Raw genomic sequence first — 18691 nt, 5'->3', positions numbered from 1 at the left:
CTCGAGGTGGAAGATGCAGTTATCAGATTTGTTGGTAGTTCACACGCATAGGACAGATAACATGACACTGCCCTTTGCCACATCTTTTTAATTTAATAGGCATCTTTAGATGACATTTCTTTACTGATTGGCCCCCTATTATGAAGTTTCTCTATTCAAATTAGGCATTCATTTTTACTTTAAATTTATGGATATGATTATTTTCTGCACCACATAAACATGCATAGTAATGCCGGCGGTTTCTGTTCTCTCTCGTGTGTTTATTTCAGCCTATAATGTATTCATGTGTGTTGTGGCCATATATGTGAGTAATGACCAATAGAGCTAAAACTAGGTAGTCAGGAAGGACAGGATTTGGAATAAAAGAAACAGAAGTTCTGAGAGAGAAAAAGATACTGAAGAGAGAGGTTATACAGGAAGATCAAGAGTAGTGTGGAGGGACAATTAGGATGAGAGAGAAGGAAAACCTACTAAACATACTTTATTCAAAGTTTCCACAATGATATGTAATAACTATGTTAAATTAAAAATAAAAATAATCATCAGAATGGAGAGCAATATATTGTGATTATAGAGTTATAATACATATGGTATGGTTGCAGGGTAAAATATATATTGTGTGATTATGAAGTTATAATGTTTGAACATTTGTTTCACACGGAAGCTGAGTTATCAGTTTCAAGAAGTAAACAATGAATCTGTGCAGGGATTTTGTAGAAAGGAGGGCTAATTTTGTTATTTTATCAACTTTCTCTTAATAACTCATACATATGCATATAGAATATGATCCACATTCAGAATAAATTTGATGATGCTTTTTCAGTTATAATGCCATGAACTACCATAGGTTTATCTGAAAATATTTATCTGAAAATTTGTTAATGTAATATACCAGTGGCATCTTACAGTCTTTGTTCCAAGACATTATCATTACTTTGACGAGGGGAAAATCTTCTCCTTGTGTCTGGAGAAACTTGTACCCTTGTAGGAGTGATCAAACTAGAAATTGCTTTGACTTTTCAGGACAACTTGGGACTTTTTCTGTTTCCCAGAGAGTCACAGCAATGCCTTAGTGCATCATGTGATCTTTTATGAATTTGGGGGATTAACACTTAATTCTTCGTGTGATAATGATACTGGTGTCAATTAATTGAAGATTTTGAACGGGGTCTGAAGAGACTGCTTTATTTATTCAACTATATTAGGTCACAGTTGTGGCTCTAATTGCTAGAAATATAAGTCAAATTCATTTGCATATATGCATATATAAATATACATTAAAATATAAATAATATATATAAATTGTGGAGCACAAACAGAGCATAGTACAAATTCATATTTAGGAGCTTCTCTTTATCCTTTCCTTTCTTTTAGGTAGATTCTGTGGAGACAAAGTGGCTGGAGTTCTTATGTCTACAGACAGCAGAATGTGGATTGAGTTTCGCAGCAGCAGTAACTGGGTAGGGAAAGGGTTTGCTGCTGTCTACGAAGGCAAGTCACCTTAAATTTAAGAAGTCATTCCTCCCCCCAGTCTCAGCAGAAATGTTGTTTGCTTCCGTTTCATTAAAATCAATAGGGAAAGCTCATTTTGCTGTTACATAATTTTATGAACCAATATGTCAATGATCACAGGATAATTTGAATAAAAATAACTTCACCAGCTTAAAAGTAAAGAACAATTGTTTTTTAGCGTAAGGGATTCAGCCATGAAACAGGCGAGACAAAACAAATAGGGATTCTGAAGTCTGTTTCATGATGCCATGAAATGTTAAGAGAAATTAACATTTTACATTGCACCGATTTTTCAAAAAAATCTGTTTGACCCTTGTAGTGGTGAAGCACTCCATTCTAGGGAACTGCACAGAGAGTGATTGTGCACAGTTCTGAAACATGCTTTGTCTAAATGGGAGAGTCAGCAAGTGAGGAAGAATTTCTTACACGCTTGTTCTGTATTTCTTGAAGACAATGAGCCTGCATCGTGCTCCCTGGCTGTAAAACAGCCTTTCTGGGCATGTTATGTGTGGATGAGCCTTTTCCCAGTGCAGGGTATCAAGTAGTTTCCAAGATGGGAGAGCCCTACTTCCCTTAAAATCCTAAGGTAAAGGGAGCATTTCGTTTCAAAGATTCACCTCCAGGCTGGGGAGGAGAGGTTTATCAGGCAGGACCACCATGCCACACACATGGCACATGCCTGTGTCAGTAGCCCTGGGGGTTCTTCCTAGAGTAAAACTTGTTTGCTAATGAGCTGTTTCACTTGTGTTTGAAAACCCAAGCAAGTATCCCAGAAAATCACAGGGCCAACTCACGTAGCACCAACATGTTTACAGTGAGCCTACAAGTAAAAACAAAGACAGCTGATTTTAGTTCTGAGGGAGACATCACAGCAATGGAAACTTCTGGACTCCTTGTCTGGTCATCCTTTATGTGTAGTCAAGTGACTGTGTTTATCCCATGATCTTTACAACACTACAGCAGTCCAGCTTTGATTTTTCATTTAAAGATGGTCTCTGTGTTCTTATAGGAACTAACCTCAAATGCTGCGTTTGAGGAAACATAGAACGACATGGAATGCTGTGGCTTATTTGATTGCTTGTTTTTTTTTTTTTTCCTTTCTCCAGCTATCTGTGGAGGTGAGATACGGAAAAATGAAGGGCAGATTCAGTCACCCAATTACCCAGACGACTATCGGCCAATGAAAGAGTGTGTGTGGAAAATAGTCGTGTCTGAGGGCTACCATGTTGGACTGACCTTTCAGGCCTTTGAGGTAAGAAGTCTTTTAGGGAAACTTCATAGGGCATGTGCTCTATAAATGACAGCGGCATTTACGAGACTTCTCATTAAGTCAGTGTAGAAGGAGCAAATCAGCCTTTTAATCAGCGAAGAAGCAGAGGGTAGCCTATAAAAAGGTAACATCAAGCAGAAAAGGTTATTTTTTTCTTTTTGCTTGTTACAGACATTTGCAAGAAGATTAAAGTGAGTTTACATTAACTGTGCTATTTGAAATAGAATGTTTGAAGTGTTGACAATAGGTTTTGAAGCCTTTTCATTTTTTTCAGCAAACGCATGCGCTTCTATTGTAGACTTAGGGTCCATTAAATCTGAGACCTTTGTTTCTCCTCTAGAGGTTTCTTTTAAGGTTATAAGGGAGAAAATGTCTTTTGCTTTTATATGATTACAAAAATTAATAATATCAAACATACAATTCTAAACATTCTTAGAAGCTTTTAAATTCAACAAAAACTACTTGTCAATGCTTTTGGGAGATAGCTCAGTGGATCAAACACCTGCCTGAGGACCCCCAGAACCCACATAAAAAGCCACCTGTGCTCCCAGCACTCTTGGAGGAGAGAAAGGGTATGTACCAGAAAACTGACTCACTAGACCATCCAAACTCCCTACACTCTGGCTGAAGCCAGAGATTTTGCCTCAGTGAATAAACTGGGGGCGCAGAACATTAGAAAGGACACTGACCTAAACTTCTGGAGTCTACATGTAAACACACCCCAACACATATAATTGCCCATCCACATGTGAAGACACATGTAGATAAATATACACCACACACACGTACATGCAATAAAATAGAATATGCCAAAGAGCAATCAGAATTATGAATCGAAATCTAATCTGACCATGAAACTAATCAAGATGGCAAATCCCTCCCTCCTTCCCTCCCTCCCTTCCTCCCTCCCCCCTTCCTCCCTCCCCCCTTCCTCCCTCTCTCCCTTCCTTCATTTCTCCTTTTTCTCCCTCTCTCCCTCCTTCCCTCTCTACCTTCCTTCATCTCCTTCTGTTCTCCCTCTCTTCCCATCCTCCCTCCCTCCCTCGCTCTCTCCCTCCGACTCTCCCTTCCTTCCTCCTCTCTACCTTCCTCCCTCTGTCTCCCCTCCCTCCCTTTCGCCCTCTCTCTCTCCCTCTTTTCTTCTCTCTCCCTCCCTCCCTTCCGCCCTTCTTTCCTTTTTCTCTCCCTTCCTCCCTCCTCTCCTTCATTCCTTCCTCTGTAGTACAATAAGAACTAAGAAAGGAAATAATTAGAAATGAAGATGAGGGGAATAGTTTTAAAGACTGCATAGCATGCTTCAGTAGTCAAAGAATCTAGAAAGTGAGAGTTTAAAGTGATATGGGACAAACTGATGAGATCTGTGGGTGTGGTGGGTCCTTATAAGAGTTGGAAATCCAGATGTCACAACTGAGGAGTACTTTCCTGCAGACCAGAAGAAGCCTGACCCGATATCCAAGCCATCTGAAGGCTGTAGAGGTTCCCATGCTATCACTGGTGAAACATACTTCACACTTAGAGCAAAGAGGGTGGTCATGTCTTTGACCCATTGAGACAGCACCAGAGACATCTAGAAGACATCTATGCAGTTAGAGCATCTCCCAGCTCACACACAGGCCTATGCGATCTATCTTTGACCCTGTATCTTCCAGCTTGCACTTGCTGCTTACTTTATTTTCCACATTTAAATATGTGTGAAGCTTCTTAAGTGACTAAACTAGGACCCCCCTGCCTGCTTCAATTTTTTCTCATTCATTTTAGTACTTGTTGGTGGAGGCTGTTCATTTGTTTCCCAGCTGCCCGGGGCCCCGAATAATCACACAGAACCTGTATTATTACAGCACTGTTTGACATTTTAGCTCACACTTCCTATTGGCATATTTAAATATGTGCAGCACAAAAATGGAGGTGGAAACATTAGAAATAAGGCCAAATGAAGAAAAAAACACTAGAGGTAGTAATAAAAGGTTATACCTGCCAAGCTTAATCCCAAAAGCACAGTGGTCTTGAATCATTCCTTCATTCAACAATGATTAAATGGCAGCTAGGAACCAATGAGCAGCCTCCAACTACAAGTACTTGATATCAACATTCTTGGAAATAGTGCCCACAACTCTACTCCTTCACTTAAATAATACTATATCATGGTTTATACCAGTTGTCTAGCCACTTCTCTGCTCCTTTGTTGGGAACTCGTGGTAAGGCCCTAAGACCTTAACTCTATTCTGTGTAGTATAAGGTTGTAACATCACTTACAATCATCTAAAGGGTTTTGTGTTTAAAATAAAATTTAGATTCAGTTGCTGTGATTCAACCCACTCCACTTCTCACCCCTTCACTGCCAGTCTTAGGATTTTTCTTGTCTTTGACACAACTATGCAACTTTTTTCCATATGGCAGGTTTTGCTTTCAGTGTTCTTCTGATTCTAGGTCTTTCAACATTCCTCGTGATCCTCTCTTACTTCATCTACATCTCTGTTTATTTCTTTAAAATATATATGCCGTATAGCTCAGTCTAAACCGTTCTCTCACTCACAGTTCACACTAAACTATTATACAATTTTGTTCATTGCAATTATGACTGCTTGAATTTAAGCTGAGAATCTGTGTTTATAGCTTTGCTTTATGATTCACACTAAAATATGATCATAAAGAACAAAGACTTTGCCTGTGCTATAATGATAATATCTTCAACACCAATGGCTCTGTGATAATGTGAGGTGTGGCTATAGGTGCGAGAGTGCCCCATGTTTGAGGGTTTAAAGTGATAGACCACTGATACTTTTCTTTAAGTATGTGAGTTTCAGTGCAGAGTCGCTAAGAATAAATAGGTAAGTTAAATTTAGACTATGGAGACTTGGTGTGCTTTTTGGCTGAAGTCAGAGTAGACACACTGAGTTCTAAGAAATTCAGAAAGGCCAGAAACTTAGGTGTCCCACCAAACCCCAAGTCTCCTAGGGGAGGAGCCCAAGTCTTGGTCGTTCACTGAGTTGTATACCGATTAAAATGAAACCAGCATTGGTATCCACAAGCAGTTGGATGAGTTTGCTTGCTAGTTTTCCTACTCGCTAAAAATTATGGAAGCCTCAAATCAATATTCTATTTAGATCATTTACAGGCACACACTCAGCACCTAACAGGCACATTACAAGCTGTGATGTGCCTTATGAAGAGATGTGTGTTTGATAAGCCTTATGCAGGCATGAATCATAGCGCTTTTGGCTGTGAGTTCAGTGTTAATGAACTGACAATATAAATTAAAGTATCCAGAAATAGAAATACCCTTAAAAGAAGGTTGTACAGTGATTTGTTGATAAAATATTTTGTAACTGGAATCACACAGAAACGCAAAACCATGTTTGCCAAGGAGCAATGAATCCACACTTGTTAATTCACATGTTCTCAACAACTTTACAGAACATAAGTAATTACAATACTGTGAGTATAAAAAGATCAACAGAACATGTTTCCTCGGTTGCTCTGGAAAGCAATTAGTTAAATTTATTCAATTATTTGTTTGTAGGAATTTATTTTTGTTTAAAAATATATTTCTATGGGGCTGGAGTTTAGACATGGGTTTGGTTTCTAGAATCCACATGGCAGATCATAGCTTTCTATAACTCCAGATTTCTGACCGCCACAGGGATGAGGAATGCATATGGTAAGTATTTGCAAGCAAAACATCATGCACATCAAATAAAATAAATAAATGTAAAAAATTTTTTTTAAATACTATGTTTCCAATAAAAAGTATAGGAGGGTCTTCTGTCTATGTGTTACTTTCATTGGTTAAATAAAGAAGCTGCTTTGGCCTTTTGATTGGCCAGCCCTTAGGTGGGTAGAGTAGATAGAATAAAATTCTGGGAGGAAGAAGGCAGTGTGGCAGACGCCATGGCTTTCCTCTCCAAGACAGATGCTGGTTAGACTCATGTCGGTAAACCACAGTCAAGTGGCAATATACATTAATGGAGATGGGTTAAACAAATATGTAAGAGTTAGCCAATAAGAAGTTAGAACTAATGGGCCAGGCAGTGTTTAAATGAATATAGTTTCCTTGTAATTATTTTGGGTAAATCTAGCCGGACGGCGGGAAGCAGCCTGACTGCTCCTCATTACAACAAGAAAGACTGTATATATTATTTTCAATTTTTATTCATTTTAGTTTTTGAGGATTTTACGCACAATTACTATATTTATATCACTCCTAATTTTATTTCCCCCAGCTACTCCAATATTTTGTCCTTTTCTCTCCCTAGTTCATATTTTACATGATTATTATTATTGTACACACACATGCACACACATGCACACACATTTATATACACATGTAACATGCATACACAATTTACCAGGGGTATTTACCATTGATTTTATGCATGCAAGTATGTACAGGGGTAACTATTTGAGACTGGGCAGTCTATGTGGGAGCTTATCCCTTGAGGAAACTGATTCTCCCTCTCTCAGCAGTTATTGACCACCATAGTCTTCCTTCAGGGTTGGGATGATATGGAATGCCCCTTCTCCATGTTGGCATATCAACTGGTGTTGTCACTTTGCTAGTCTTGTTTCGGCAATCAAAGCACTGTGATTTCACAGGTGCCTTTTTTCTATTAATGCCTATGGTGTACTATCTAACAATAGGTATCATGGAATTCTGTTTTTTAGGATCTTTCTTCTTCTTCTTCTTCTTCTTCTTCTTCTTCTTCTTCTTCTTCTTCCTCTTCCTCTTCCTCTTCCTCTTCCTCTTCCTCTTCCTCTTCCTCTTCCTCTTCCTCTTCCTCTTCCTCTTCCTCTTCCTCTTCTTCTTCTTCTTCTTCTTCTTCTTCTTCTTCTTCTTCTTCTTCTTCTTCTTCTTCTTCTTTTTTCTTCTTCTTCTTCTCCTAGTCTTAGGTGTTGCATTGCCAAAGTGTCAATCAGAGTTGGTCACCCATAGCCATTTGTTCTCTGCATTTTGACCACTTGTAGATTTCTATAATGATCTCTGTGGCAAAAAGAAACTTGATGAGGGCTAAGATTTACACTTACCTATGTGTATTAAGATAAATATTTGGAATATAGTTGTATTGGTTTAAGAAAAAAGACAATAGTCAGTTCTCTGCTCAAGAACATGACCTCTCCAGTCACAGGTAGTTGGCTAGCCTTACAGTTTCAGGCCTGCTCTTCTTCTTATTGAGTGGACCTTAAGTACAATAAGAAGACTTTTGGTTGCCCTGAGATAAATGTGCCACTCTTGTACCTTTGAAAATATTTTGCTGACCTGATTATTATTGTTATTTTTAGATTTTACAGATAAATAGGACAAGTGATGATTCTTCTCTCTTGGTAGCTTGCATAGCACATTCTGCTCCTATGAAAGGCAGTCCTCTCAGAGTAGCCTCCAAGTCAGCCTCAGTTCCATTCTTTCAAGTCCTGAGTGTGGGTGGTCTTCAGCAATCTGGTCCAACCTTCAGGTTCGAAAAGGCAACCAAGGACAATGGCATTACATCATATTGTTTGGGGAGATGCTTGTATTTCTATGAAACACAACTTGAGTGAGGTTTCTATGGATTTATGCAGCTCTCTGTAACTCATCTTCCCCCCCCCCCGTCCTTAATTTCCTGAGGGCACTGCAGCTCATACACTTAGGTGTAAAAATTTGGAACTAAGTCTGCAAATAAAAAAGCACCTGTGATGTTTGCCTTTCTGAGCCTGGATTAACTCACTCAGTTCTTTTGGCATGGTTTTTTATTGTTTTACAGTCAAATGGAATTCCATTGTGTATATGTATCACAGTTTTCATGATTCATTCATCAATTTAATGAAATTTAGGTAGATTTCATATTTTAGCTATTGTAACTAGACAATCAAAGAACATAGTGAGCTTTCTGTGTACTAGGATGCCATATACCAAGGAGTGGGATAGCTTGGCTATATCATAAATTTATGGTTAGCTTTTGACAAATTCTCCTCACTGATTTCTACAGTGACTGCACCAACTTGCAGTTCTACCAACACTGAATAAAGACTTTCCTTTCCTGCATCCTCACCAGCTTTCTTATCAGAGGAATCCCTAAATTTAGTAATCTGACTAGGGTGAGATGACATCTCAGAGTAGTTGTAGTTCGAATTTACCCACTTGCTAAGAATGTTGAACAATTATTTTATGTATTTATTTGTTGAGAGAACTCTCTTAAAATATATAGCCCACTTTTGCTGGGTCATTTGTTTTCTTGAGTCTTTGTTTTTTTTTTTTGCATTCTTTATATATTCTGGATATTATTCTTTTATCAGATGTAGACAGAAGTCTAATTATATTCCTCTGTCCATGGATATTCAGTTTTCCTGCAACCAATTGTTCAAGATGTAAATTTTTATCAACTGTCTGTTTTTGACATCTTTGTCAAATATCAGATGGCTGCAGTTACATGAACTCACATTTGGGTCCCCCCCCCCTTTGATCTACATTTCTGTTTTTGGGCCAGATCCCTGCTATTTTTATTACTATAGTTCTGTAATAAAGCTTGAAATCTGGTAGGTCAATCTTTTGGAATTAAAATATTCTGCTATGGATTAATTTAGATGTCTTAGTTTTTTTATGATTCCATATAAGTTTGAGCACTTTTTTCCTATTTTTGTGAAGAATATCATGAAGCTGTTGATTACAGTTATACTGACTGGAATCTGTTTTTGGTGGGATGGTCATTTTTACAATATTAAGTCTACCAATCTATGAGCATGGGAAGTCTTTCCATTACTAATGCCTTTCTCAACCTCTTTCTTCAGAGATTGGAATTTTTTTTAATTGTAGAAACTTTCTCAGTTGTATTAATTTCTGCATATTTTATTCTTTTGAGGATAATGCAAATGAGAATATGTATATTAACGCTTTCTTAGTGTGCATGTTGTTGTAAAGCCAGAAGGCTAAGGAGATTTATAAGTTGACTTTGTATCCCGCTACTTAGATGAAACTTTTGATCATTTCTAGTAATTTTCTGGTATAATATTTGGGATCCTTATGTATAATATTATCTATAAATTGGCATAATTTGACTCTTTATTTGTCTATTTGTATCCCTTTAATTTCCTTCTCTTCCCCTTTTGTTCTAGCAAGGGCCTCCAGCACTTACACACTCAGAGATGAACAGGAAATATTTTAACATGCACCAAAGAAACTCATAATGTTATAAGGGATACTTTTTTAAAAATTCCATTCCACTAAGCTACGAAACCTAAAATGGATGCATTTCTAGATTCATGCAAACCCCAACAGTTAAAAAAAAAAGTAGAAGTCAACAGCCTAAACAATCCCATAACCAACAAGGAGATTGAAACAGGAAAAAACAAACAAACAATCAAACAAACAAAAAACTCTGAATAAGGAAATTCTGGGTCCAGATGAATTCACAACAGAATTATACCTGATTTGCAAAGACCTATAATTATTACTTCCTAAATTATTAAAAAAAAAAACAGAGGCACAAGGAACACTTCTAAACTCCTTCTATGAAAATTTGACATTACTCTTTATTTATTTATTTAAGATTTTTGCCTCCTCCCCGCCATCGCCTCCCATTTCCCTCCCCGTCCCCCAATCAAGTCCCCCTCCCTCTTCAGCCCGAAGAGCAATCAGGTCCAAGGACCACCCACCTCCATCCAGGTCTAGTAAGGTGAGCATCCAAACTGCCTAGGCTCCCACAAAGCCAGTACGTGCAGTAGGATCAGAAACCCATTGCCATTGTTCTTGAGTTCTCAGTAGTGCTCATTGTCCGCTATGTTCAGCGAGTCCGGTTTTATCCCATGCTTTTTCAGACCCAGGCCAGCTGGCCTTGGTGATACCATCTTACACCTGTCAGAATGGCTAAAATAAAAAACACCAATGATAGCCTTTGCTGGAGAGGTTGTGGAGAAAGGGGTATACTCAATCCATTGCTGGTGGGAATGCAAACTTGTGCAACCACTTTAGAAAGCAGTGTGGCGGTTTCTCAGGAAATTCAGGATCAACCTACCCCTGGACCCAGCAATACCACTCTTGGGAATATACCCAAGAAATGCCCTATCATACAACAAAAGTATATGCTCAACTATGTTCATAGCAGCATTGTTTGTAATAACCAGAACCTAGAAACAACCTAGATGCCCTTCAATGGAAGAATGGATAAAGAAAGTATTGACATTACTCTTGAAACCATGTAAAGACTCAACAAAACAGAAAACTATAGGCCAATATCTCTGATGAATAAAGATCCAAGGATTCTCAGTAAAATATTATTTATTTATTTAAAACATGATATTAAACAAAAGTTACCCACCATGATCAGGTCATTTGGTTTTATTTCAGAGATTCAGGGATGGTTTCAATATACCTAAATTACTAAATGCACTAAATCACATAAATGGAGTCAAAGACATAAAAATTGCACTATCATTTCAATATATGTAGAAACCATACTTCACAATATTCAACGTTCTTCATGATAAAAGACAGTGAGGGAATTAGACCTGAGGGAATGTACCTCATCATAATAAAGGCTGCATGTCACAAAACCCACACTCAATATCATTCTAAACAGAGAAAAGCTTAAGACAATCCCACTAAAATAAGAAACCAGAAAGGGTTGTTCACCATCTCCTCTACTTTCCAATAAATATTATGTCTTTTATATTGAAAATGTGTAATTATGGAAAACGAGCTTATTGGTTCTCAACTGTGTTGTTGTTTTATCTAGTGAAACAGTTTTAAGTTCATTTAGTCCAGCTTTTACCTCCTTTCAAAAGTGATTCAAGGTTTGCATTTCACTTATCTGTGTAATATTTTTCCTTCAGATAAAGGCTATTGAGATAAAATTATCCCACATTTGATTGACATCTGCTGTAAGGCTTGCACTAATTGGCCACCATTTGTCCTTTGGAGTTAGTGTGTGTGCCATACCTTAACTGTTCACTTTGTCACTTTTATTATGTAAGTACAGAAAAACTGAACATGTTACTTTATTAATAAACTACATATAGCTTTGTGCAGGAATGGATACCAACTAGAGGGTCTCCCTAGTCATCCGTTTAGAAAGTGCTGTGTTCTTTAAGCTTGTACTGTCAAAATATACAGCTTGAGACCCATTCTGTGCTGATATTAGGGTTTAGGGTAATTAAGAGTGATTAGGTGGAGTCTCAAGAATGGGCTCAGGGCCCTTGTGAAGGAGGGATAGACAAAGTACACACTGAGAACATCACCACAGTGGATGAGTCTACCAGTGCATGGCCTTAAAATATTGTATCCCGAATGGACCAATACTGGAAGTTTTCTCTTCTGCTACTGAATATATTGCCTCTTAACACCAACCCAGTAAAGTAAGTTTGTATGCGATATGGGATTCATTTGTACCACTTAAACTCCTTTCATTGGCAGTGTTATCATTAAAAGATCTGCTAGTACTGTTTTATTTGAGAACTTTTGGCATGAAGCACTATAGCAGAAAAAAAATCGGGAGACTGGAAATGTTTACAGGAACAGCTTCAAAGAAATGCCAACAAAACAGAAAGAAGTAAAATAAACTTCGAGCTTAGTTTTGTTTAGATTGAAATCCCCACATGCATTAATTCAAGTGGGATTAAGTTTGAGGGACTTGTCAGCATGGCTACACACCCCCGTTGGCTGATACTGCCCTTATGTAAGCCAGAGATGCTTAACAACCTTAACCGTCCTTGAAATATGCTTCAACATTCTGACTATACATGTGTTTTGGCCTTGCTGTTGTGTCTGTCAGAAAGCAATCATTTTGTGTCTTTAAATATTTTTTATTAGCTTACACTAAACAGATATGCCTTGAGAATGTACTAAGAATCCAGGATAGAAGGTGTTAATTGGCTTATGATTTACTGCTGGCTACTTACTTACTGTTTTGGGGTGTTCCACTAGAATATAAATTGTTTAATTATTAATCCTAATTGTCTTTACCACTTTTTTCTCAAAAGCAAAAATGTTTTTAATGTTTATCCAAGTGTATACCATTATGTTCCATCATCTATAATGTTTCATTTTGATTGCAATACTAATATTTGATTGTATGATGTTAATCAAACTAATACTTTAGACCTTAATTTCCTTATGACATTTATAAGATTATTTACTATAATAAATATATATAACATTTACCCCATAATCATTTTTAGATGCACCATTTAGTCCTGAAAATATACAGACAGAATTAAACAGACTAAAATTGTTACATTTGGATATATATATATGTGTGTGTGTGTGTGTGTGTATGTGTGTGTGTGTGTAGATATACATATTTGCATACATTAACAGAGAAAAGGGGACTGTAAATTTGAAGGAGAGCTAGGAAGGGCTATGAGAGCATTTGGAGGAAAGAAAGGGTAGAAACAAATCTTGTAATTAAATTATAATCTCAAAAATAAAAAATAAGAAAAAAGAATTCTTCTTAGTGTTTTGATGAAGTCTTTAGACCCCTTTTTATCTTGCCACTTATAAATGTGCAGCCACTAGATGACAACTGCCATTTCCTTTTACCTCTAGTTCCTCTAGTGTCTCATATAAGCAGAATAATTCAGAATTACTTTTAGCTTATTTCGTTTTTCCTAAGTTCTTCAAGTTTCATATATAAAGTAGTATATATCACAATTAATTTTCCTTTTAAGACAAATATCATTTCCTTGTTTTTACACATTAGATTTTTTTGTCTATTCATATATAAATTGATAGATGTTGTTTATACATTTTGGCTAAATCAATCATTTAATTCTGATCATGGACATGCAAACATTACCATATATATACATATGTACATATATATCCACATGCATTCATACGTGTATGTGTGTGTATGTGTGTGTGTGTTAAGATATATACAGTGTAGCAAGCTACTGTGTGGCTGGATGGGTTTTAAATCAGGGTCTGATCCTTTCTCTGAGTCATCCTATAAGCACTCATCCAAAGACTATGGAAAAAGTGGTGGATCTGATGTCTTTCGTACAATTTATTTTATCTTAGCTCTCACTAAGTAGAAACCATTCACCTTTTCCTGGGTTCCCCACTAAGCAACCTTTGAAGGTACGAGTTTTCAAAGTCATGAAGCGAAGCACAGAGCCTCTTTGTAACTCTGAACCTGTTATCCCCTTGTGTTTTCAGACTCCCTTTAAGGCCAGTTAAATATCAGCTTTTGAAAATCATATACAAATTTCACTTTTACTTTCAACATTGTCTCTATGGATATTAGATCTGTTTACATTGTAATGATCTTGCCAGATTCATGGAGAGTTTATGCTCTGGTTACCTTCAAGTTTACAATCAATGAACAATGCTATTATCAAAACAAAGTCACTTCATGTCAATTGTGCATGGCATTGCCTCTAGTAGTGCCTAGCTCTTGAATTGTCTATGCTCATGCGTTAACTCTAGAGGAAACTGCCTTTTTAAAATTTTTTTCTTTTATATGTCATTAGCTTTCTTATTTTTTTTTTCATGGAACTTATGGTTACTAGTTTAACATCCATAGGTTTGATTTATATATTTATTCTTTTAAATTTATATGTATGTGGTGAGCCTGTGAGTATACATGTACCATATAATTGCAGGAGCCTAAAGAGGTTAGAAGGGGGATTTGGGTGCCCTGAAACTGAAGTTACAGGCAGTTGTGAGCTGCTGTGTGGGTGCTAAGCCAGGGTTCTTTGTAAGAGCAGCAAATGTTTTTAACCACTGAGTCACCTCTCTATCTTATTAATTCAGTTTTTAACTTTAGCCATATTTATACCCTCCCCAAATATCAATCAGTAAAAAAAAATCTAATATAGCTGGAAAATCTCGAATGCATAATGTAAGTGGACTAACTTGCATTTCTGTTTGTGCTTGATGTTGTAGTCCCAAGTTGAAGTGTAGTTGTAATTAGCGTCGGTGCAGGAGATTCATTGTACAGGATTTACACTCAGGTTTACCCTGGAAAAGTATGTAAACCCCAGCATTCCATTCACTGATAAAGTCTCTCACATTGGTGTTGGAAAGGGATAAAGCATTTCTGAACACTGTGGATTTATATACATGAGGAACACTCCATTTGCTAAGCCGCTCAACTGCAAACATTTACGATGTGTGAATGCAATTTACATTCTAGATTATTAGTCAGTGCCAGCTACCTGTTATTTAGTATATAAATAATGTCAAATCTGTAAGTAGGTACTAATGAAAATATCATTAAAAATATCATAAAAATATCATAAAAAACATTTTTCTAGGAAATATACTTTTGTACATGTAAGCATTTAAACTTTCAATTGTAACTAAGTAAACAGCAAATTTGTTATAAATAAAAAAATAAATGATTGTTTTTTATCCAGGAAAAAACCATAGTGAGAGTTATCAACAGGATAAAGTCAATTATTATTTCTGAAGCACAAAAGGAATTATTTTTAAATTTTTGATAATGCCTTTTTTTCATGCTGGTTAGTACTATGATTTTGAGAATAGTAGTCAACCTAATATGAAAATTCATTTTACTTGACCTTGCTAAATTTTAATCTACATGACTTTTAATATGAAGCAATGAGGATGTTGAGTTTGAGGCCAGAGTGGAATTCATAAGTAGTCCAAGATAACCTGGGCTATGCAGTGCAACTCTACTAATCATCAATCAATTAATCAACCTATCTGTCTATCTCTTAATGCATTTCCCTCTGTTACCTCTGTCCTATGTTGATGCCCTATCCCACGGATTTAAAATAGTTGAGTTCCTTTGTGTGCAGTGCAACTGTTAAGTCTTCGTATTCATGTGTCTTCCTTTGTGTCTTCATATTGCCAAGTCAGTGCTGTGCCACAAGAACATGTATTACCTTCCCACTGCACTTCTCTTACTAATACCTATTAATAAGCAGATTATTTTTACAATTCCCCCTTGCAGATTGAAAGACATGACAGCTGTGCCTATGACCACCTCGAAGTTCGAGATGGAACCAGTGAAAACAGTCCCTTGATAGGACGGTTCTGTGGTTATGACAAACCTGAAGACATAAGGTCTACTTCCAACACTCTGTGGATGAAGTTTGTATCCGATGGGACTGTGAACAAGGCAGGCTTTGCTGCTAACTTTTTTAAAGGTGATTTGCACCCTCTTATAAATTCGTGTTTCGTTGGTGGTGTTAAGGGTAGATGGGGTATTAATTTTTGAGTCTGGGCAAACCTGGGTAGGAGTTCCTTAGAAGTTGAAGTATGTTCTTATATTCTAAAGCTAGGGAGTATTTACTAGAATAAAATGAAAGCGAGTTTAGTGCAAAAAAGTAACATCAAATTTACATATAGGAAATTTATAGGCATATTACCAAGTGTGTTATTTGAAGTGTACCATGAGAATGAAAATTTCTAGTAGAAAGAATGGACAATTTTTATCTGCATGGGCTTTCACAAGATAAATTGGTTAATAATTTACATATGCTGAAATTCACCAATAGGAAACATCTGTTTCCGTTATTTAAATAGTACAGTTCACTGTCAACAAGAGTTGCGCAGAAGGTCACCATGTAAATTGGAAGGTGGAGAAAGTTGTTACTTCAATATATAAATTTATTAAAACATATAGCAATTCTTAAATTTTTCTGGCTTTGTCATACGCCAGTTGTAGAAACATTATGTCTTGTGATTATGCATTTAGTTGTCAAAGCACTTAATATTTTGCTGGTATATGTCTCTACAAGTTGGTTGTATTTGCATAATTGACATTAGTTTATTTATGAAGGATAAAATTATAGAGTACCTTGTCATTTTCTCTGTGCACATTTAAAAATAATGTATGTTATATCTGAGTCTGAGACAAATTGGACTGGAGTTTATTATATACCAATATTTGTTCATTATATATAATTGATGTATATTATACACATTATATTTTACACAATAAAAAGTACATACATTTATATGAATATTTACTTTTAGTCTAAGTATCTGTATAAAAACACCAAAGCATTAAAAGATCTAGTCATCTACTAAGTTTCATTCTTTTTTTTTTAATTTATAACCATTATACAATCTACTTCTTGATGATATTTTTAAGGTATTTGTGTGGTATATGATTTTGTGCTTGTGCATGCAGCATTTGTGTGTGGTGTGTGTGTGCACTGATAATTAAACCCAGGGTTTCTCATATGGAAATCGTATGTTCTCCTACTCAGCTGTGTGTGTCTCCAGCTTCTAAAAGCATGTTTTGAGATATATTTAATGAATTATACTGTGAAATCAGTAAGTGATGCTGCACTTTTTCAACTTAATTCCAAAGCATTTCCAGGATTTAGTAATCTCCATTTGCCCTTAAATTCAGAAAAAAAAAAAAAAAACACAGTGTGGGAGATAATGTGACTTCCAGTTGTCCCTGAAGCAGGTGGATTTCTCGTCTCTCTCTTGTACCCTGGTTTTGGTTGCCACACTATGCGTTCCTACAGGTCGCACAACAACGGTTTACTCATTAGAACCCCTTTGTTGAGGAATGTTTTATTCAGAGCCATTAGGCACCACATTTGAAGAGGTTTTGCATTCTCACGAGCAGAGATTGAACACTCTAACTGCTCTGCATCTCTCTTCACTTTATAGAAGAAGATGAGTGTACCAAACCTGACCGAGGAGGTTGTGAGCAGAGGTGCCTCAACACACTGGGCAGCTACCAGTGTGCCTGCGAGCCTGGTTATGAACTGGGACCAGACAGAAGGAGCTGTGAAGGTAGGGCCTGTGTGTGTGTGTGTGTGTGTGTGTGTGTGTGTGTGTGTCTATCTTCTTCTTTTCCTGCCTGCCTGTCCGTCTATCTCTTTTTCCATCCCTCTTCTTTCTGTCTGTCTGCATCTGTCTCTGTATCTCTGTCTCTACCTCCCTTTTCCCTCTCTCTCTCTCTCTCTCTCTCTCTCTCTCTCTGTCTGTCTGTCTGTCTGTCTGTCTCTCTGTGCTGTCATTTTCTCCTACAGTGAGCGCAGCAGACATGACACCTCACATGGTTTCTCGTTACTAGCATCTATCTCTTCCTCCCCTGGCTATAAGACCTACATGTGTTTCCAGCTCCACTATCACCGACATTTAGCTTTGCATGTGTTCTTCTACCCGCTCCCTCATCATCCCTTCAGTTGTCTCTCGAGCTCTCCCTGTGTCTGTACTCACTTCACTCACTTCCATTCTCTGTATGGGAATGTAACCTTCCATATTTCCTCAGCCATACATTTCAATATCTGTTAATTTTTTTTATTATTTTCTTGACAGACTGTATGCATAGAACACACTTGTTCACTTGGCCATCTTCACATGTTCATCTACTGACACAGACATAAGCACTTAGCACAAACTTACATAAATGTTTTTGTGAGTTAAAATTTATTGTACAATGGCATTTTAGTCATGGTTATCTGCATTTCTCCATTGAAATCTTATATGAGAGCTTGTGTACAATGTTTTGTTACCAAGGCCTATAGGTAGGTTCTTTCTTAATTATTTAAAGATGCTTCATTTTAATTCCTCTTCCTTCATTGCATCTTTTAATTTATTTTATTTCATGTGTGTATGTGTCTTGCCTCCATGTATATAAATGTGCCACATGCACATCTTGTGCCTTTAGATGGATGAGGATGTTGGATCCCGTGGAATTGTAGTTACAGATGATCGCTATCCACCATCTGGGTGCTGGGAACTCAACCTAGGTCTCCTGCAAGAGCAACAGTTCTCTTAAGCACTGAGTCATCTTTCCAGCCCGTTCCTCCATTTCATACAGGCTTCACCCATCAGTGTAAGGGCAGAGCACACTGGCTGATCTTCCCTGCAGTCAATTTCTCTTTCACCATCCCCAATGTTCCATCTTCACAGATATTTGCAATTTATAGTCACATAATTTAGAGTTTCACCACCAAAATGTAAGTCTCCAAAAATGAGCCTTTTGTTCATACATCAGTGAAAATATA

At 37.0% G+C, this 18691-nt stretch overlaps 1 protein-coding gene across 2 annotated transcripts in view; it reads left to right on the top strand.

Annotated features, from left to right (window-relative positions):
• Tll1 (tolloid like 1) overlaps positions 1-18691 on the top strand; it is a 178868-nt gene that overhangs the window by 130778 nt on the left and 29399 nt on the right. For both annotated transcript variants that reach the window (XM_050138702.1, XM_050138703.1), the window contains 4 exons: positions 1375-1491; positions 2619-2764; positions 15667-15862; positions 17346-17471. In XM_050138702.1, the coding sequence (XP_049994659.1) occupies positions 1375-1491; positions 2619-2764; positions 15667-15862; positions 17346-17471 (585 nt within the window). The remainder of the gene's footprint in view (positions 1-1374; positions 1492-2618; positions 2765-15666; positions 15863-17345; positions 17472-18691) is intronic.

Source organism: Alexandromys fortis, unplaced genomic scaffold (genome assembly GCF_014885135.2).
Source record: "Alexandromys fortis isolate MF-2015 unplaced genomic scaffold, M_Fortis_MF-2015_v1.1 scaffold_11, whole genome shotgun sequence".
Taxonomy (NCBI): domain Eukaryota; kingdom Metazoa; phylum Chordata; class Mammalia; order Rodentia; family Cricetidae; genus Alexandromys; species Alexandromys fortis.
The sequence above is the reverse complement of the archived record's forward strand: the minus strand, read 5'-3'. Positions and strand labels throughout refer to the sequence as shown.